Source organism: Oncorhynchus keta, chromosome 23, assembly GCF_023373465.1.
Source record: "Oncorhynchus keta strain PuntledgeMale-10-30-2019 chromosome 23, Oket_V2, whole genome shotgun sequence".
NCBI lineage: Eukaryota > Metazoa > Chordata > Actinopteri > Salmoniformes > Salmonidae > Oncorhynchus > Oncorhynchus keta.
Window position 1 is genome coordinate 1,305,867 of NC_068443.1, and position 23,261 is coordinate 1,329,127.

The 23,261-nt window shown below is 48.0% G+C and overlaps 1 protein-coding gene across 1 annotated transcript in view; it reads left to right on the forward strand.

Moving 5' to 3' along the window:
- LOC118377712 (microtubule cross-linking factor 1-like) overlaps positions 1–23,261 on the forward strand; it is a 171,516-nt gene that overhangs the window by 121,707 nt on the left and 26,548 nt on the right. The window contains exons 4-6 of the mRNA XM_052477387.1: positions 693–1,028; positions 3,261–3,659; positions 6,132–6,914. Coding sequence (XP_052333347.1) covers positions 693–1,028; positions 3,261–3,659; positions 6,132–6,914 — 1,518 coding nt within the window. The remainder of the gene's footprint in view (positions 1–692; positions 1,029–3,260; positions 3,660–6,131; positions 6,915–23,261) is intronic.

Genomic DNA, 23,261 nt, shown 5'->3' on the forward strand with positions numbered 1-23,261 from the left:
CATAGCCTGGTTCCTCTCTACCCGGCACAGCCAGAAGAGGACTGGCCACCCCTCATAGCCTGGTTCCTCTCTACCCGGCACAGCCAGAAGAGGACTGGCCACCCCTCAGAGCCTGGTTCTCTCTACCCGGCACAGCCAGAAGAGAACTGCTCACCCCTCAGAGCCTGGTTCCTCTCTACCTGGCACAGTCAGAAGAGGACTGGCCACCCCTCAGAGCCTGGTTCCTCTCTACCCGGCACAGCCAGAAGAGAACTGCTCACCCCTCAGAGCCTGGTTCCTCTCTACCCGGCACAGCCAGAAGAGGACTGGCCACCCCTCATAGCCTGGTTCCTCTCCAGGTTTCTTCCTAGGTTCCTGCCTTTCTAGGGAGTTTTTCCTACCCACCGTGCTTCTACACCTGCATTGCTTGCTGTTTGGGGTTTTAGGCTGGGTTTGTGTACAGCACTTTGTGACATCAGCTGATGTAAGGAGGGCTTTATGAATACATTTGATTGAATTTGATTGACAAGACCTGAGCAGGAAAACCTCCGGGCCCTTGATATTATGTCCATGTATTCTGTCAAAAAAAGGGACAAAAGATTTGAGGATTAAAACTGTGTAAATCATTTGTCCCCACCTTGTCCTGGTTATCGTATGCATCAGTGTGCAGTATGTCCTCTATAATGTTTGTGATTTCTCCTTCCTTCTCACAGACCACTCTACGGCGGAGAGGGAGCAGGGAAACCTTTAAGGACAAGAAGTTTCTGAATCAGGACGACAGTGCAGATCTCAGGTGCCAGCTGCAATTCTCTAAGGAAGAATCCACCCTCATGCGAAAGAAGATGGCCAAGCTGGGGAGGGAGAAGGAAGAGCTTGAGCAGGAGATACAGAAGTATAAGTCTGTCTACGGGGACGTGGACAGCCCTCTACCCCTGGCAGAGCTCGCAGGCGGTGGGCCCCACAGCACCAGGGAGGCCGAGCTACGGCTCCGACTCAAACTGGTGGAGGAAGAGGCTAATATTCTGGGGAGGAAAATTGTTGAACTAGAGGTAGGTGCCATGACTATTTTACCTTTGGCTGTGTCCCCCAAATGTCCCCCTTTTCCACTACTATAGACCAGGGCCCTGTGCATTACCAGGGCCCTATCCACTACTATAGACCAGGGCCCTATCCACTACTATAGACCAGGGCCCTGTGCATTACCAGGGCCCTATCCACTACTATAGACCAGGGCCCTATCCACTACTATAGACCAGGGCCCTGTGCATTACCAGGGCCCTATCCACTACTATAGACCAGGGCCCTATCCACTACTATAGACCAGGGCCCTGTGCATTACCAGGGTCCTATCCACTACTATAGACCAGGGCCCTATCCTCTACTATAGACCACGGCCCTATGCACTACTATAGACCAGGGCCCTATGCACTACTATAGACCAGGGCCCTATGCACTACTATAGACCAGGGCCCGATCCACTACTATAGACCAGGGCCCTATGCACTACTATAGACCAGGGCCCTATGCACTACTATAGACCAGGGCCCTATCCACTACTATAGACCAGGGCCCTATGCACTACTATAGACCAGGGCCCTATCCACTACTATAGACCAGGGCCCTATCCACTACTATAGACCAGGGCCCTATCCACTACTATAGACCAGGGCCCTATCCACTACTATAGACCAGGGCCCTATCCACTACTATAGACCAGGGCCCTATCCACTACTATAGACCAGGGCCCTATCCACTATAGACCAGGGCCCTATCCATGACTATAGACCAGGGCCCTATGCACTACTATAGACCAGGCCCTATGCACTACTATAGACCAGGGCCCTAACCACTACTATAGACCACGGCCCTATCCACTACTATAGACCACGGCCCTATCCACTACTATAGACCAGGGCCCTATCCACTACTATAGACCACGGCCCTATCCACTACTATAGACCAGGGCCCTATGCACTACTATAGACCAGGGCCCTATCCACTACTATAGACCAGGGCCCTATGCACTACTATAGACCAGGGCCCTATGCACTACTATAGACCAGGGCCCTATCCACTACTATAGACCAGGGCCCTATGCACTACTATAGACCAGGGCCCTATCCACTACTATAGACCAGGGCCCTATCCATTACTATAGACCAGGGCCCTATGCACTACTATAGACCAGGGCCCTATGCACTACTATAGACCAGGGCCCTATCCACTACTATAGACCAGGGCCCTATCCACTACTATAGACCAGGGTCCTATCACTACTATAGACCAGGGCCCTATCCACTACTATAGACCAGGGCCCTATGCACTACTATAGACCAGGGCCCTATGCATTACCAGGGTCCTATCCACTACTATATACCAGGGCCCTATCCACTACTATAGACCAGGGCCCTATCCACTACTATAGACCACGGCCCTATGCACTACTATAGATCAGGGCCCTATGCACTACTATAGACCAGGGCCCTATCCACTACTATAGACCAGGGCCCTATGCACTACTATAGACCAGGGCCCTATGCACTACTATAGACCAGGGCCCTATCCACTACTATAGACCAGGGCCCTATGCACTACTATAGACCAGGGCCCTATCCATTACTATAGACCAGGGCCCTATGCACTACTATAGACCAGGGCCCTATCCACTACTATAGACCAGGGCCCTATGCACTACTATAGACCAGGGCCCTATGCACTACTATAGACCAGGGCCCTATCCACTACTATAGACCAGGGCCCTATGCACTACTATAGACCAGGGCCCTATGCACTACTATAGACCAGGGCCCTATCCATTACTATAGACCAGGGCCCTGTGCACTACTATAGACCACGGCCCTATCCACTACTATAGACCACGGCCCTATGCACTACTATAGATCAGGGCCCTATCCACTACTATAGACCAGGGCCCTATCCACTACTATAGACCAGGGCCCTATCCACTACTATAGACCAGGGCCCTATGCACTACTATAGACCAGGGCCCTATCCACTACTATAGACCAGGGCCCTATCCACTACTATAGACCAGGGCCCTATCCACTACTATAGACCAGGGCCCTATGCACTACTATAGACCAGGGCCCTATGCACTACTATAGACCACGGCCCTATGCACTACTATAGACCAGGGCCCTAAGCAGTGAGCTACATAGTAAATAGCATTTTGAAAACAAACTTTGTCATAATTTTTTTCTTCGTATAGGAAAGAAAATAATTTCCTAAATAAAACAGGACACTGTGATCATTATTATCAGGTGGAGAACCGAGGCCTGAGGGCTGAGAACGAGGACATCCGCTGCCAGTACGAGAGGGACTGTTTCGGCCGGGAGCCCTTCAGCAGCATGCCCTCCTCCCCGTACGGCGGAGATGCTCTGGAGTCAGCCGGGGAGCTGCGGCGCCACCTACAGTTTGTAGAGGAAGAGGCAGAACTTCTACGGCGGTCCATCTCGGAGATCGAGGACCACAACAAACAGCTGACCTCCGAACTGAACCGCTTCAAGTTCGGCCCGAGAGACGAGGAGGTCGATGGCGGAGTGATGCTGATGAAGACCGGTAATGGGGGTAATGGTGGCGGCGGGGGTAACGGTGGCGGTGTTGTGATGATGGAGGAGCTGAAGGCAGCCAGGATGCAGATCAACGAGCTCAGCGGGAAGGTGTGTTGTATGATGTACTACAGTACCCACAATGCTCTGTGTATGATGTACTACAGTACCCACAATGCTCTGTGTATGATGTACTACAGTACCCATAATGCTCTGTGTATGATGTACTACAGTACCCACAATGCTCTGTGTATGATGTACTACAGTACCCATAATGCTCTGTGTATGATGTACTACAGTACCCATAATGCTCTGTGTATGGTGTACTACAGTACCCATAATGATCTGTGTATGATGTACTACAGTACCCATAATGCTCTCTGTATGACTCACTAGAGTAACAATAATGCTCTGTGTATTGTATCTGGTTGTTATCTTTGTAAAGACATTTTGTCTTAAGATGTTCCTGAAGCTAACATAATGGTGTCTTCTCTCTGAAGCTAACATAATGGTGTCTTCTCTCTGAAGCTAACATAATGGTGTCTTCTCTCTGAAGCTAACATAATGGTGTCTTCTCTCTGAAGCTAACATAATGGTGTCTTCTCTCTGAAGCTAACATAATGGTGTCTTCTCTCTGAAGCTAACATAATGGTGTCTTCTCTCTGAAGCTAACATAATGGTGTCTTCTCTCTGAAGCTAACATAATGGTGTCTTCTCTCTGAAGCTAACATAATGGTGTCTTCTCTCTGAAGCTAACATAATGGTGTCTTCTCTCTGAAGCTAACATAATGGTGTCTTCTCTCTGAAGCTAACATAATGGTGTCTTCTCTCTGAAGCTAACATAATGGTGTCTTCTCTCTGAAGCTAACATAATGGTGTCTTCTCTCTGAAGCTAACATAATGGTGTCTTCTCTCTGAAGCTAACATAATGGTGTCTTCTCTCTGAAGCTAACATAATGGTGTCTTCTCTCTGAAGCTAACATAATGGTGTCTTCTCTCTGAAGCTAACATAATGGTGTCTTCTCTCTGAAGCTAACATAATGGTGTCTTCTCTCTGAAGCTAACATAATGGTGTCTTCTCTCTGAAGCTAACATAATGGTGTCTTCTCTCTGAAGCTAACATAATGGTGTCTTCTCTCTGAAGCTAACATAATGGTGTCTTCTCTCTGAAGCTAACATAATGGTGTCTTCTCTCTGAAGCTAACATAATGGTGTCTTCTCTCTGAAGCTAACATAATGGTGTCTTCTGTCTAAAGCTAACATAATGGTGTCTTCTCTCTGAAGCTAACATAATGGTGTCTGAAGCTAACATAATGGTGTCTTCTCTCTGAAGCTAACATAATGGTGTCTTCTCTCTGAAGCTAACATAATGGTGTCTTCTCTCTGAAGCTAACATAATGGTGTCTTCTCTCTGAAGCTAACATAATGGTGTCTTCTCTCTGAAGCTAACATAATGGTGTCTTCTCTCTGAAGCTAACATAATGGTGTCTTCTCTCTGAAGCTAACATAATGGTGTCTTCTCTCTGAAGCTAACATAATGGTGTCTTCTCTCTGAAGCTAACATAATGGTGTCTTCTCTCTGAAGCTAACATAATGGTGTCTTCTCTCTGAAGCTAACATAATGGTGTCTTCTCTCTGAAGCTAACATAATGGTGTCTTCTCTCTGAAGCTAACATAATGGTGTCTTCTCTCTGAAGCTAACATAATGGTGTCTTCTCTCTGAAGCTAACATAATGGTGTCTTCTCTCTGAAGCTAACATAATGGTGTCTTCTCTCTGAAGCTAACATAATGGTGTCTTCTCTCTGAAGCTAACATAATGGTGTCTTCTCTCTGAAGCTAACATAATGGTGTCTTCTCTCTGAAGCTAACATAATGGTGTCTTCTCTCTGAAGCTAACATAATGGTGTCTTCTCTCTGAACATAATGCTTCTAACAACATAATGGTGTCTTCTCTCTGAAGCTAACATAATGGTGTCTTCTCTCTGAAGCTAACATAATGGTGTCTTCTCTCTGAAGCTAACATAATGGTGTCTTCTCTCTGAAGCTAACATAATGGTGTCTTCTCTCTGAAGCTAACATAATGGTGTCTTCTCTCTGAAGCTAACATAATGGTGTCTTCTCTCTGAAGCTAACATAATGGTGTCTTCTTTCTGAAGCTAACATAATGGTGTCTTCTCTCTGAAGCTAACATAATGGTGTCTTCTCTCTGAAGCTAACATAATGGTGTCTTCTCTCTGAAGCTAACATAATGTTGTCTTTTCTCTGGAGCTAACATAATGTTGTCTTTTCTCTGGAGCTAACATAATGTTGTCTTTTCTCTGGAGCTAACATAATGGTGTCTTCTCTCTGAAGCTAACATAATGGTGTCTTCTCTCTGAAGCTAACATAATGGTGTCTTCTCTCTGAAGCTAACATAATGTTGTCTTTTCTCTGGAGCTAACATAATGTTGTCTTTTCTCTGGAGCTAACATAATGTTGTCTTTTCTCTGGAGCTAACATAATGGTGTCTTCTCTCTGACGTTAACATAACGTTGTCTTCTCTGAAGTTAACATATTGTGGTCTTGTCTCCTTACCCATCCAGGTGATGAAGCTGCAGTATGAGAACAGAGTTCTGATGTCCAACGTTCAGCGCTGTGACCTGGCCCAACACTTGGGCCTCCGCACCGGCTCCCCACGGGACAGCGATGCAGACAGCGACACCGGCCGCCGAGACGCCGCAGAAGAGGAAGAAACTGGGAGGCTCCTCCTTCTACACCCCAAGAGGGAGGGGCCTGTTGGCGGCGAGAGCGACTCGGAGGACCTGTTTGAGAAGACCACCACGACCTCTGGTTTCGGAAGTCACAAGCCCTCAGACGAGATCAGCGGGCTCAGCACCACGGAACTAGCCAACCTCAGACGAGAAGACCGTGAGACGTTCATGAACGTCAAACGAGAAGCAGAGCGTCTTGGGAAGACCGTAGACCGCCTCATTACCGACACGGACAGTCTGATCTACGAGGGAAAGATTATAGTAACAGGAGGGGACAGTCTCTGCATAGAGGGGTTCAGAGGACACAGGGGGGAGGGAAGCGGAGAGGACAGGGGCAACACCACCACACTCCCCGAGTCCCTACAAGACTCCCAGGTCCTGGACACTATCAACACCCGAATGAAGGCCTTCAGGACAGAGCTCCATATCTTCATGGAGAAGGTGGATCACCTGGGAGACGGGCTAAGGGAGAGGGTAGGGGAACGGGATAGTGGGGATGACCTGTCGCCCATGCCCAACCTTACAGAGTCTAGCAGCTTCCTGTCAGGGGTCACCTCCATGTCCCGGGATTCGCCCATCAGCACCCTGGGACGCGACCTGGTCACAGATTTCCAGGTATGGAAGACAGGATGGGACACTCCTGTGACCTCTGACCTCTATCTGTCTCTATCCAGGGGTCGACCGAAACAGCACCCTATTCCCTATCTAGTGCACTACTGTTGACAGTCCCTATATAGAGCCCTATGGAAGCTGGTTAACAGTCCCTATATAGAGCCCTATGGAACCTGGTCAACAGTCCCTATATAGAGCCCTATGGAACCTGGTCAACAGTCCCTATATAGAGCCCTATGGAACCTGGTCAACAGTCCCTATATAGAGCCCTATGGAACCTGGTCAACAGTCCCTATATAGAGCCCTATGGAACCTGGTCAACAGTCCCTATATAGAGCCCTATGGAACCTGGTTAACAGTCCCTATATAGAGCCCTATGGAACCTGGTCAACAGTCCCTATATAGAGCCCTATGGAACCTGGCTAACAGTCCCCATATAATATAGAGCCCTATGGAACCTGGTCAACAGTCCCTATATAATATAGAGCCCTATGGAACCTGGCTAACAGTCCCTATATAGAGCCCTATGGAACCTGGTTAACAGTCCCTATATAGAGCCCTATGGAACCTGGTCAACAGTCCCTATATAGAGCCCTATGGAACCTGGTTAACAGTCCCTATATAATATAGAGCCCTATGGAACCTGGTCAACAGTCCCTATTTAGAGCCCTATGGAACCTGGTCAACAGTCCCTATATAGAGCCCTATGGAACCTGGTCAACAGTCCCTATATAGAGCCCTATGGAACCTGGTCAACAGTCCCTATATAATATAGAGCCCTATGGAACCTGGCTAACAGTCCCTATATAATATAGAGCCCTATGGAACCTGGTCAACAGTCCCTATATAATATAGAGCCCTATGGAACCTGGTCAACAGTCCCTATATAATATAGAGCCCTATGGAACCTGGTCAACAGTCCCTATATAATATAGAGCCCTATGGAACCTGGTCAACAGTCCCTATATAGAGCCCTATGGAACCTGGTTAACAGTCCCTATATAGAGCCCTATGGAACCTGGTCAACAGTCCCTATATAGAGCCCTATGGAACCTGGTCAACAGTCCCTATATAGAGCCCTATGGAACCTGGTCAACAGTCCCTATATAGAGCCCTATGGAACCTGGTCAACAGTCCCTATATAGAGCCCTATGGAACCTGGTCAACAGTCCCTATATAGAGCCCTATGGAACCTGGTCAACAGTCCCTATATAGAGCCCTATGGAACCTGGTCAACAGTCCCTATATAGAGCCCTATGGAACCTGGTTAACAGTCCCTATATAGAGCCCTATTGAAGCTGGTCAACAGTCCCTATATAGAGCCCTATGGAACCTGGTCAACAGTCCCTATATAGAGCCCTATGGAACCTGGTCAACAGTCCCTATATAGAGCCCTATGGAACCTGGTCAACAGTCCCTATATAGAGCCCTATGGAACCTGGTCAACAGTCCCTATATAGAGCCCTATGGAACCTGGTCAACAGTCCCTATATAGAGCCCTATGGAACCTGGTTAACAGTCCCTATATAGAGCCCTATGGAACCTGGTCAACAGTCCCTATATAGAGCCCTATGGAACCTGGTCAACAGTCCCTATATAGAGCCCTATGGAACCTGGTCAACAGTCCCTATATAGAGCCCTATGGAACCTGGTCAACAGTCCCTATATAGAGCCCTATGGAACCTGGTCAACAGTCCCTATATAGAGCCCTATGGAACCTGGTTAACAGTCCCTATATAGAGCCCTATGGAACCTGGTCAATAGTCCCTATATAGAGTCTTATGGAACCTGGTTAACAGTCCCTATATAGAGCCCTATGGAACCTGGTTAACAGTCCCTATATAGAGCCCTATGGAACCTGGTCAACAGTCCCTATATAGAGCCCTATGGAAGCTGGCTAAACAGTAGTGCACTATGATAGGAATAAGGTGCCATTTGGGTTGTAACCCAGCCCCCATACATGTCTGTACTGTATGTAATGCTGTCTCCCCGCTACTCCTGGACATCAACCCCCCCGGCTGCTTCCTTATTGGCTCAAGTATCAATAAGTATCAATAAGACGAATAATAAAGTCAGTTCGATGTTATTATGGAAAACATTACGGTAAGATGGAGCGGTTGAGATGTATTAATGACCGGGACATTTAAAAAAAAAAGAGGGGGTTATTTTGCAAAGCGTGAATAACTATTAAACATTAAAACATGCTCACCGGATTCCTTCTGGGGCATTATGACACCGGATAATTAAAAGAGCAATACAAAGACAGATTGAAGTAATGACTATGTCTTGTCAAAGAGCACAACGTGACTTTATTAGAACTGAGGAATATGGTTCATATGCAAAGCCATGTTCAGCCAAGGAGTCAGATAGACAGTCCAGGGTCATGTTTAACCAAGGAGCCAGATAGACAGTCCAGGGTCATGTTTAACCAAGGAGCCAGATAGACAGTCCAGGGTCATGTTTAACCAAGGAGCCAGATAGACAGTCCAGGGTCATGTTTAACCAAGGAGCCAGATAGACAGTCCAGGATCATGTTCAGCCAAGGAGCCAGATAGACAGTCCAGGATCATGTTCAGCCAAGGAGCCAGATAGACAGTCCAGGATCATGTTTAACCAAGGAGCCAGATAGACAGTCCAGGATCATGTTCAGCATAGGAGCCAGATAGACAGTCCAGGATCATGTTCAGCATAGGAGCCAGATAGACAGTCCAGGGTCATGTTTAACCAAGGAGCCAGATAGACAGTCCAGGATCATGTTAAGCCAAGGAGCCAGATAGACAGTCCAGGATCATGTTCAGCCAAGGAGCCAGATAGACAGTCCAGGATCATGTTCAGCCAAGGAGCCAGATAGACAGTCCAGGGTCATGTTTAACCAAGGAGCCAGATAGACAGTCCAGGGTCATGTTTAACCAAGGAGCCAGATAGACAGTCCAGGATCATGTTTAACCAAGGAGCCAGATAGACAGTCCAGGGTCATGTTTAACCAAGGAGCCAGATAGACAGTCCAGGGTCATGTTTAACCAAGGAGCCAGATAGACAGTCCAGGGTCATGTTTAACCAAGGAGCCAGATAGACAGTCCAGGGTCATGTTTAACCAAGGAGCCAGATAGACAGTCCAGGGTCATGTTTAACCAAGGAGCCAGATAGACAGTCCAGGATCATGTTCAGCAAGGAGCCAGATAGACAGTCCAGGATCATGTTAAGCCAAGGAGCCAGATAGAAAGTCCAGGATCATGTTGCTAGAGTGCCACAGATGGGATAATTACAAAACCCCAAGGGGAGTCTGTGTGATTGGTAGAGTCCATTACTACTGGATGTAAACACCAAGGGGAGTCTGTGTGAATGGTAGAGTCCATTACTACTGGATGTAAACACCAAGGGGAGTCTGTGTGATTGGTAGAGTCCATTACTACTGGATGTAAACAGTATTAAACACCAAGGGGAGTCTGTGTGAATGGTAGAGTCCATTACTACTGGATGTAAACACCAAGGGGAGTCTGTGTGAATGGTAGTCCATTACTATTGGATGTAAACACCAAGGGGAGTCTGTGTGAATGGTACAGTCCATTACTAATGGATGTAAACACCAAGGCGAGTCTGTGTGATTGGTAGAGTCCATTACTACTGGATGTAAAGACCAAGGGGAGTCTGTGTGAATGGTCGAGTCCATTACTACTGGATGTAAACACTATTAAACACCAAGGGGAGTCTGTGTAAATGGTAGAGTCCATTACTACTGGATGTAAACAGTATTAAACACCAAGGGGAGTCTGTGTGAATGGTAGAGTCCATTACTACTGGATGTAAACACCAAGGGGAGTCTGTGTGAATGGTAGTCCATTACTATTGGATGTAAACACCAAGGGGAGTCTGTGTGAATGGTACAGTCCATTGCTAATGGATGTAAACAGTATTAAAACCCAAGGGGAGTTGTGTAAATGGTAGAGTCCATTACTACTGGATGTAAACACCAAGGGGAGTCTGTATGAATGGTACAGTCCATTACTAATGGATGTAAACAGTGATGCTAAACACCAAGGGAGTTGTGTAAATGGTACAGTCCATTGCTAATGGATGTAAACAGTATTAAACACCAAGGGATTGTGTAAATGGTACAGTCCATTGCTAATGGATGTAAACAGTATTAAACCCCAAGGGAGTCTGTGTGAATGGTACAGTCCATTACTAATGGATGTAAACAGTATTAAACACCAAGGGGAGTCTGTGTGAATGGTACAGTCCATTACTAATGGATGTAAACAGTATTAAACACCAAGGGAGTTGTGTAAATGGTACAGTCCATTGCTAATGGATGTAAACAGTATTAAACACCAAGGGGAGTCTGTGTGAATGGTACAGTCCATTGCTAATGGATGTAAACAGTATTAAAACCCAAGGGGAGTTGTGTAAATGGTACAGTCCGTTGCTCCTGGATTTGAACTCATCCAACTCATTAGTAGAGCCATTCCCTCCCTGCCTCTTAATGTGATGCTAGCACAGCGTAGCGTAACGTAGCATATACAAAGAACCATTCCCTCCCTCCCTGTCCCTTAATGTGATGCTAACACAGCATAGCATAGCATATACAAAGAACCATTCAATACAGTCATTAGTAGAGCCATTCCCTCCCTGCCTCTTAATGTGATGCTAACACAGCGTAGCGTAGCATATACAAAGAACCATTCCCTCCCTCCCTGCCTCTTAATGTGATGCTAACACAGCATAGCGTAGCATATACAAAGAACCATTCCCTCCCTGCCTCTTAATGTGATGCTAACACAGCATAGCGTAGCATATATAAAGAACCATCCCCTCCCTCCCTGCCTCTTAATGTGATGCTAACACAGCATAGCGTAGCATATACAAAGAACCATTCCCTCCCTGCCTCTTAATGTGATGCTAACACAGCATAGCGTAGCATATACAAAGAACCATTCCCTCCCTGCCTCTTAATGTGATGCTAGCACAGCGTAGCGTAGCATATACAAAGAACCATTCAATACAGCTAGCAATGGCACCCTAGTCCCTATGTAGTGCGCTACTTTTGACCAGGGCCCATAGGGTAACATTTGGGACACAACCCAGGTCTGGACAGCTTTATTAAAGGACTGGTCCACTCAGAACTTAATCCCAGGTCTGGACAGTTTAGTGAGGGACTGGTCAACTCAGAACATAACCCCAGGTCTGGACAGTTTAGTAAGGGACTGGTCAACTCAGAACATAACCCCAGGTCTGGACAGTTTAGTCTGGAAGTTTAGGGACTGGTCCACTCAGAACATAACCCCAGGTCTGGACAGTTTAGTAAGGGACTGGTCCACTCAGAACATAACCCCAGGTCTGGACAGTTTAGTAAGGGACTGGTCCACTCAGAACATAACCCCAGGTCTGGACAGTTTAGTAAGGGACTGGTCCACTCAGAACATAACCCCAGGTCTGGACAGTTTAGTAAGGGACTGGTCCCACTCAGAACATAACCCCAGGTCTGGACAGTTTAGTAAGAACATAACCCCAGGTCTGACTTTAGTAAGGGACCACTCAGAACATAACCCCAGGTCTGGACAGTTTAGTAAGGGACTGGTCCACTCAGAACATAACCCCAGGTCTGGACAGTTTAGTAAGGGACTGGTCCACTCAGAACATAACCCCAGGTCTGGACAGTTTAGTAAGGGACTGGTCCACTCAGAACATAACCCCAGGTCTGGACAGTTTAGTAAGGGACTGGTCCACTCAGAACATAACCCCAGGTCTGGACAGTTTAGTAAGGGACTGGTCCACTCAGAACATAACCCCAGGTCTGGACAGTTTAGTAAGGGACTGGACCTCTCAGAACATAACCCCAGGTCTGGACAGTTTAGTAAGGGACTGGTCCACTCAGAACATAACCCCAGGTCTGGACAGTTTAGTAAGGGACTGGACCACTCAGAACATAACCCCAGGTCTGGACAGTTTAGAACATAAGGGACTGGTCCACTCAGAACATAACCCCAGGTCTGGACAGTTTAGTAAGGGACTGGACCTCTCAGAACATAACCCCAGGTCTGGACAGTTTAGTAAGGGACTGGTCCACTCAGAACATAACCCCAGGTCTGGACAGTTTAGTAAGGGACTGGACCTCTCAGAACATAACCCCAGGTCTGGACAGTTTAGTAAGGGACTGGTAACCCCAGGTCTGGACAGAGTACTGGTCCACTCATAACCCCAGGTCTGGACAGTTTAGTAAGGGACTGGTCCACTCAGAACATAACCCCAGGTCTGGACAGTTTAGTAAGGGACTGGTCCACTCAGAACATCTGGACAGTTTAGTAAGGGACTGGTCCCAGAACATAACCCCAGGTCTGGACAGTTTAGTAAGGGACTGGTCCTCTCAGAACATAACCCCAGGTCTGGACAGTTTAGTAAGGGACTGGTCCACTCAGAACATAACCCCAGGTCTGGACAGTTTAGTAAGGGACTGGTCCACTCAGAACATAACCCCAGTTCTGGACAGTTTAGTAAGGGACTGGTCCACTCAGAACATAACCCCAGGTCTGGACAGTTTAGTAAGGGACTGGTCCTCTCAGAACATAACCCCAGGTCTGGACAGTTTAGTAAGGGACTGGACCACTCAGAACTTAACCCCAGGTCTGGACAGTTTAGTAAGGGACTGGTCCACTCAGAACATAACCCCAGGTCTGGACAGTTTAGTAAGGGACTGGACCACTCAGAACATAACCCCAGGTCTGGACAGTTTAGTAAGGGACTGGTCCACTCAGAACATAACCCCAGTTCTGGACAGTTTAGTAAGGGACTGGTCCACTCAGAACATAACCCCAGGTCTGGACAGTTTAGTAAGGGACTGGTCCACTCAGAACATAACCCCAGGTCTGGACAGTTTAGTAAGGGACTGGTCCTCTCAGAACATAACCCCAGGTCTGGACAGTTTAGTAAGGGACTGGTCCACTCAGAACATAACCCCAGGTCTGGACAGTTTAGTAAGGGACTGGTCCACTCAGAACATAACCCCAGGTCTGGACAGTTTAGTAAGGGACTGGTCCACTCAGAACATAACCCCAGGTCTGGACAGTTTAGTAAGGGACTGGACCTCTCAGAACATAACCCCAGGTCTGGACAGTTTAGTAAGGGACTGGTCCACTCAGAACATAACCCCAGGTCTGGACAGTTTAGTAAGGGACTGGTCCACTCAGAACATAACCCCAGGTCTGGACAGTTTAGTAAGGGACTGGTCCACTCAGAACATAACCCCAGGTCTGGACAGTTTAGTAAGGGACTGGACCACTCAGAACATAACCCCAGGTCTGGACAGTTTAGTAAGGGACTGGACCTCTCAGAACTTAACCCCAGGTCTGGACAGTTTAGTAAGGGACTGGACCACTCAGAACATAACCCCAGGTCTGGACAGTTTAGTAAGGGACTGGACCTCTCAGAACTTAACCCCAGGTCTGGACAGTTTAGTAAGGGACTGGACCTCTCAGAACTTAACCCCAGGTCTGGACAGTTTAGTAAGGGACTGGACCACTCAGAACATAACCCCAGGTCTGGACAGTTTAGTAAGGGACTGGACCTCTCAGAACTTAACCCCAGGTCTGGACAGTTTAGTAAGGGACTGGTCCACTCAGAACATAACCCCAGGTCTGGACAGTTTAGTAAGGGACTGGTCCACTCAGGGACTGGACTGGTCTCAGAACATAACCCCAGGTCTGGACAGTTTAGTAAGGGACTGGTCCACTCAGAACATAACCCCAGGTCTGGACAGTTTAGTAAGGGACTGGTCCACTCAGAACATAACCCCAGGTCTGGACAGTTTAGTAAGGGACTGGACCAGGTCTGGACAGTTTAGTAAGGGACTGGTCCACTCAGAACATAACCCCAGGTCTGGACAGTTTAGTAAGGGACTGGACCTAACCCCCAGGTCTGGACAGTTTAGTAAGGGACTGGTCCACTCAGAACATAACCCCAGGTCTGGACAGTTTAGTAAGGGACTGGTCCACTCAGAACATAACCCCAGGTCTGGACAGTTTAGTAAGGGACTGGACCTCTCAGACATAACCCCAGGTCTGGACAGTTTAGTAAGGGACTGGTCCACTCAGAACATAACCCCAGGTCTGGACAGTTTAGTAAGGACTGGTCCACTCAGAACATAACCCCAGGTCTGGACAGTTTAGTAAGGGACTGGTCCTCTCAGAACATAACCCCAGGTCTGGACAGTTTAGTAAGGGACTGGTCCTCTCAGAACATAACCCCAGGTCTGGACAGTTTAGTAAGGGACTGGTCCTCTCAGAACATAACCCCAGGTCTGGACAGTTTAGTAAGGGACTGGTCCACTCAGAACATAACCCCAGGTCTGGACAGTTTAGTAAGGGACTGGTCCACTCAGAACTTAACCCCAGGTCTGGACAGTTTAGTAAGGGACTGGACCTCTCAGAACATAACCCCAGGTCTGGACAGTTTAGTAAGGGACTGGACCTCTCAGAACATAACCCCAGGTCTGGACAGTTTAGTAAGGGACTGGTCCACTCAGAACATAACCCCAGTTCTGGACAGTTTAGTAAGGGACTGGTCCACTCAGAACATAACCCCAGTTCTGGACAGTTTAGTAAGGGACTGGTCCACTCAGAACATAACCCCAGGTCTGGACAGTTTAGTAAGGGACTGGACCTCTCAGAACATAACCCCAGGTCTGGACAGTTTAGTAAGGGACTGGTCCACTCAGAACATAACCCCAGGTCTGGACAGTTTAGTAAGGGACTGGTCCACTCAGAACATAACCCCAGGTCTGGACAGTTTAGTAAGGGACTGGACCACTCAGAACTTAACCCCAGGTCTGGACAGTTTAGTAAGGGACTGGACCTCTCAGAACTTAACCCCAGGTCTGGACAGTTTAGTAAGGGACTGGACCTCTCAGAACTTAACCCCAGGTCTGGACAGTTTAGTAAGGGACTGGTCCACTCAGAACATAACCCCAGGTCTGGACAGTTTAGTAAGGGACTGGACCTCTCAGAACTTAACCCCAGGTCTGGACAGTTTAGTAAGGGACTGGACCACTCAGAACATAACCCCAGGTCTGGACAGTTTAGTAAGGGACTGGACCTCTCAGAACTTAACCCCAGGTCTGGACAGTTTAGTCTGGTCCACAGAACATTCTGGACAGTTTAGTAGGGACTGGACCTCTCAGAACATAACCCCAGGTCTGGACAGTTTAGTACGGGACTGGACCTCTCAGAACATAACCCCAGGTCTGGACAGTTTAGTAAGGGACTGGTCCACTCAGAACATAACCCCAGGTCTGGACAGTTTAGTAAGGGACTGGTCCACTCAGAACATAACCCCAGGTCTGGACAGTTTAGTAAGGGACTGGACCTCTCAGAACATAACCCCAGGTCTGGACAGTTTAGTAAGGGACTGGTCCACTCAGAACATAACCCCAGGTCTGGACAGTTTAGTAAGGGACTGGTCCACTCAGAACATAACCCCAGGTCTGGACAGTTTAGTAAGGGACTGGTCCAGAACATCAGAACATAACCCCAGGTCTGGACAGTTTAGTAAGGGACTGGTCCACTCAGAACATAACCCCAGGTCTGGACAGTTTAGTAAGGGACTGGACCTCTCAGAACATAACCCCAGGTCTGGACAGTTTAGTAAGGGACTGGACCACTCAGAACTTAACCCCAGGTCTGGACAGTTTAGTAAGGGACTGGTCCACTCAGAACATAACCCCAGGTCTGGACAGTTTAGTAAGGGACTGGTCCACTCAGAACATAACCCCAGGTCTGGACAGTTTAGTAAGGGACTGGACCTCTCAGAACATAACCCCAGGTCTGGACAGTTTAGTAAGGGACTGGACCTCTCAGAACATAACCCCAGGTCTGGACAGTTTAGTAAGGGACTGGTCCACTCAGAACTTAACCCCAGGTCTGGACAGTTTAGTAAGGGACTGGTCCACTCAGAACATAACCCCAGGTCTGGACAGTTTAGTAAGGACTGGACCACTCAGAACATAACCCCAGGTCTGGACAGTTTAGTAAGGGACTGGACCTCTCAGAACTTAACCCCAGGTCTGGACAGTTTAGTAAGGGACTGGACCACTCAGAACATAACCCCAGGTCTGGACAGTTTAGTAAGGGACTGGACCTCTCAGAACTTAACCCCAGGTCTGGACAGTTTAGTAAGGGACTGGTCCACTCAGAACATAACCCCAGGTCTGGACAGTTTAGTAAGGGACTGGTCCACTCAGAACATAACCCCAGGTCTGGACAGTTTAGTAAGGGACTGGTCCACTCAGAACATAACCCCAGGTCTGGACAGTTTAGTAAGGGACTGGACCTCTCAGAACATAACCCCAGGTCTGGACAGTTTAGTAAGGGACTGGACATAACCCCAGGTCTGGACAGTTTAGTAAGGGACTGCTCTCAGAACATAACCCCAGGTCTGGACAGTTTAGTAAGGGACTGGTCCACTCAGAACATAACCCCAGGTCTGGACAGTTTAGTAAGGGACTGGTCCACTCAGAACATTTAGTAAGAGACTGGACCACTCAGAACATAACCCCAGGTCTGGACAGTTTAGTAAGGGACTGGACCTCTCAGAACTTAACCCCAGGTCTGGACAGTTTAGTAAGGGACTGGTCCACTCAGAACATAACCCCAGTTCTGGACAGTTTAGTAAGGGACTGGACCTCTCAGAACATAACCCCAGGTCTGGACAGTTTAGTAAGGGACTGGTCCACTCAGAACATAACCCCAGTTCTGGACAGTTTAGTAAGGGACTGGTCCACTCAGAACATAACCCCAGTTCTGGACAGTTTAGTAAGGGACTGGTCCACTCAGAACATAACCCCAGGTCTGGACAGTTTAGTAAGGGACTGGTCCACTCAGAACATAACCCCAGGTCTGGACAGTTTAGTAAGGGACTGGTCCACTCAGAACATAACCCCAGGTCTGGACAGTTTAGTAAGGGACTGGACCACTCAGAACATAACCCCAGGTCTGGACAGTTTAGTAAGGGACTGGACCTCTCAGAACTTAACCCCAGGTCTGGACAGTTTAGTAAGGGACTGGTCCACTCAGAACATAACCCCAGGTCTGGACAGTTTAGTAAGGGACTGGACCTCTCAGAACTTAACCCCAGGTCTGGACAGTTTAGTAAGGGACTGGTCCACTCAGAACATAACCCCAGGTCTGGACAGTTTAGTAAGGGACTGGACCACTCAGAACATAACCCCAGGTCTGGACAGTTTAGTAAGGGACTGGTCCACTCAGAACATAACCCCAGGTCTGGACAGTTTAGTAAGGGACTGGTCCACTCAGAACATAACCCCAGTTCTGGACAGTTTAGTAAGGGACTGGACCTCTCAGAACATAACCCCAGGTCTGGACAGTTTAGTAAGGGACTGGTCCACTCAGAACATAACCCCAGGTCTGGACAGTTTAGTAAGGGACTGGTCCACTCAGAACATAACCCCAGTTCTGGACAGTTTAGTAAGGGACTGGTCCACTCAGAACATAACCCCAGTTCTGGACAGTTTAGTAAGGGACTGGTCCACTAAGAACATAACCCCAGGTCTGGACAGTTTAGTAAGGGACTGGTCCACTCAGAACATAACCCCAGGTCTGGACAGTTTAGTAAAAGTGTGGTCTGTTTACTACAGTATGACTCATGTGGTCTGTTGACTGCAGTATAACAGGATGTCCTGTGTTAAGCAGATTGTTCAATTAAGAACTTCTCAATTAAGAATACATTCTCATTTGACAGTAGACAGTGATAGTACTTTACCCCCTCTACTCTGACTATAGGACTCATGGTTAATATGGTCTGCTCCCCCCCCCCTCTACTCTGACTATAGGACTCATGGTTAATATGGTCCCCCCTCTGCTCTGACTATAGGACTCATGGTTAATATGGTCTGCTCCCCCTCTACTCTGACTATAGGACTCATGGTGAATATGGTCTGCTCCCCCCTCTACTCTGACTATAGGACTCATGGTTAATATGGTCTGCTCCCCCCTCTACTCTGACTATAGGACTCATGGTTAATATGGTCTCCCCCCTCTACTCTGACTATAGGACTCATGGTTAATATGGTCTGCTCCCCCCCTCTACTCTGACTATAGGACTCATGGTTAATATGGTCTGCTCCCCCCCCTCCTCTACTCTGACTATAGGACTCATGGTTAATATGGTCTGCTCCCCCCTCTACTCTGACTATAGGACTCATGGTGAATATGGTCTGCTCCCCCCTCTACTCTGACTATAGGACTCATGGTTAATATGGTCTGCTCCCCCCTCTACTCTGACTATAGGACTCATGGTGAATATGGTCTGCCCCCCCTACTCTGACTATAGGACTCATGGTTAATATGGTCTGCCCCCCTCTACTCTGACTATAGGACTCATGGTGAATATGGTCTGCTCCCCCCTCTACTCTGACTATAGGACTCATGGTTAATATGGTCTGCTCCCCCCTACTCTGACTATAGGACTCATGGTTAATATGGTCTGCCCCCCCCCACTACTCTGACTATAGGACTCATGGTTAATATGGTCTGCCCCCCCTCTACTCTGACTATAGGACTCATGGTTAATATGGTCTGCCCCCCCTCTACTCTGACTATAGGACTCATGGTTGATATGGTCTGCTCCCCCCTACTCTGACTATAGGGCTCATGGTTAATATGGTCTGCCCCCCACTACTCTGACTATAGGACTCATGGTTAATATGGTCTGCCCCCCTCTACTCTGACTATAGGACTCATGGTTAATATGGTCTGCCCCCCCTCTACTCTTACTATAGGACTCATGGTTAATATGGTCTGCTCCCCCCCTCTGCTCTGACTATAGGACTCATGGTTAATATGGTCTGCCCCCCTCCCCTCTACTCTGACTATAGGACTCATGGTTAATATGGTCCCCCCCCTCTACTCTGACTATAGGACTCATGGTTAATATGGTCTCCCCCCTCTACTCTGACTATAGGACTCATGGTTAATATAGTCTGCCCCCCCCCTCTACTCTGACTATAGGACTCATGGTTAATATGGTCCCCCCTCTACTCTACTCTGACTTTAGGACTCATGGTTAATATGGTCTGCTCCCCCCTACTCTGACTATAGGACTCATGGTTAATATGGTCTGCCCCCCTCTACTCTGACTATAGGACTCATGGTTAATATGGTCTGCTCCCCCTCTACTCTGACTATAGGACTCATGGTTAATATGGTCTCCCCCCCCACCTCTACTCTACTCTGACTATAGGACTCATGGTTAATATGGTCTCCCCCCTCTACTCTACTCTGACTATAGGACTCATGGTTAATATGGTCTGCTCCCCCCTCTACTCTACTCTGACTATAGGACTCATGGTTAATATGGTCTGCTCCCCCCTCTAGTCTGACTATAGGACTCATGGTTAATATGGTCTGCTCCCCCCTCTACTCTGACTATAGGACTCATGGTTAATATGGTCTCCCCCCCCTCTACTCTACTCTGACTATAGGACTCATGGTTAATATGGTCTCCCCCCTCTACTCTACTCTGACTATAGGACTCATGGTTAATATGGTCTGCTCCCCCCCCTCTACTCTGACTATAGGACTCATGGTTAATATGGTCTGCTCCCCCCTCTACTCTGACTATAGGACTCATGGTTAATATGGTCTGCTCCCCCTCTACTCTGACTATAGGACTCATGGTTAATATGGTCTCCCCCCTCTACTCTGACTATAGGACTCATGGTTAATATGGTCTGCTCCCCCCCCTCTACTCTGACTATAGGACTCATGGTTAATATGGTTTGCCCCCCTCTACTCTGACTATAGGACTCATGGTTAATATGGTTTGCCCCCCTCTACTCTGACTATAGGACTCATGGTTAATATGGTCTGCCCCCCCCTCCTCTACTGACTATAGGACTCATGGTTAATATGGTCTGCCCCCCCTCTACTCTGACTATAGGACTCATGGTTAATATGGTCTGCTCCCCCCCTCTACTCTGACTACAGGACTCATGGTTAATATGGTCTGCCCCCTCTACTCTGACTATAGGACTCATGGTTAATATGGTCTGCCCCCCTCTACTCTGACTATAGGACTCATGGTTAATATGGTCTGCTCCCCCTCTACTCTGACTATAGGACTCATGGTTAATATGGTCTGCTCCCCCCCCTCTACTCTGACTATAGGACTCATGGTTAATATGGTCTGCCCCCTCTACTCTGACTATAGGACTCATGGTTAATATGGTCTGCTCCCCCTCTACTCTGACTATAGGACTCATGGTTAATATGGTCTGCTCCCCCCTCTACTCTGACTATAGGACTCATGGTTAATATGGTGTGCCCCCCCTCTACTCTGACTATAGGACTCATGGTTAATATGGTCTGCTCCCCCCTCTACTCTGACTATAGGACTCATGGTTAATATGGTCTGCTCCCCCTCTACTCTGACTATAGGACTCATGGTTAATATGGTCTGCCCCCCCTCTACTCTGACTATAGGACTCATGGTTAATATGGTCTGCTCCCCCCTCTACTCTGACTATAGGACTCATGGTTAATATGGTCTGCCCCCCCTCTACTCTGACTATAGGACTCATGGTTAATATGGTCTGCTCCCCCTACTCTGACTATAGGACTCATGGTTAATATGGTCTGCCCCCCCCTCTACTCTGACTATAGGACCCATGGTTAATATGGTCTGCCCCCCTACTCTGACTATAGGACTCATGGTTAATATGGTCTGCTCCCCCCTCTACTCTGACTACAGGACTCATGGTTAATATGGTCTGCTCCCCCCTCTACTCTGACTATAGGACTCATGGTTAATATGGTCTGCTCCCCCCCTACTCTGACTATAGGACTCATGGTTAATATGGTCTGCTCCCCCCTCTACTCTGACTACAGGACTCATGGTTAATATGGTCTGCTCCCCCCTCTACTCTGACTATAGGACTCATGGTTAATATGGTCTGCCCCCCCTCTACTCTGACTATAGGACTCATGGTTAATATGGTCTGCCCCCCCCTCTACTCTGACTATAGGACTCATGGTTAATATGGTCTGCTCCCCCCTCTACTCTGACTATAGGACTCATGGTTAATATGGTCTGCCCCCCTCTACTCTGACTATAGGACTCATGGTTAATATGGTCTGCTCCCCCCTCTACTCTGACTATAGGACTCATGGTTAATATGGTCTGCCCCCCCCTCTAACTATAGGACTCATGGTTGATATGGTCTCCCCCCTCTACTCTGACTATAGGACTCATGGTTAATATGGTCTGCCCCCCTCTACTCTGACTATAGGACTCATGGTTAATATGGTCTGCCCCCCCCTCTACTCTGACTATAGGACTCATGGTTAATATGGTCTGCCCCCCCTCTACTCTGACTATAAGACTCATGGTTGATATGGTCTGCCCCCCCTCTACTCTGACTATAGGACTCATGGTTAATATGGTCTGCTCCCCCCCCTCTACTCTGACTATAGGACTCATGGTTAATATGGTCTGCCCCCCCTCTACTCTGACTATAGGACTCATGGTTGATATGGTCTGCCCCCCCCTCTACTCTGACTATAGGACTCATGGTTAATATGGTCTGCCCCCCTCTACTCTGACTATAGGACTCATGGTTAATATGGTCTGCCCCCCCTCTACTCTGACTATAGGACTCATGGTTGATATGGTCTCCCCCCCTCTACTCTGACTATAGGACTCATGGTTAATATGGTCTGCCCCCCTCTACTCTGACTATAGGACTCATGGTTGATATGGTCTGCCCCCCCTCTACTCTGACTATAGGACTCATGGTTGATATGGTCTGCTCCCCCCTCTACTCTGACTATAGGACTCATGGTTAATATGGTCTGCCCCCCCTCTGCTCTGACTATAGGACTCATGGTTGATATGGTCTGCCCCCCCCTCTACTCTGACTATAGGACTCATGGTTAATATGGTCTGCTCCCCCCCTCTACTCTGACTATAGGACTCATGGTTAATATGGTCTGCCCCCCTCTACTCTGACTATAGGACTCATGGTTGATATGGTCTGCCCCCCTCTACTCTGACTATAGGACTCATGGTTGATATGGTCTGCTCCCCCCTCTACTCTGACTATAGGACTCATGGTTAATATGGTCTGCTCCCCCCCTCTACTCTGACTATAGGACTCATGGTTAATATGGTCTGCCCCCCCCTCTACTCTGACTATAGGACTCATGGTTAATATGGTCTGCCCCCCCTCTACTCTGACTATAGGACTCATGGTTAATATGGTCTGCCCCCCTCTACTCTGACTATAGGACTCATGGTTAATATGGTCTGCCCCCCCCCCTCTACTCTGACTATAGGACTCATGGT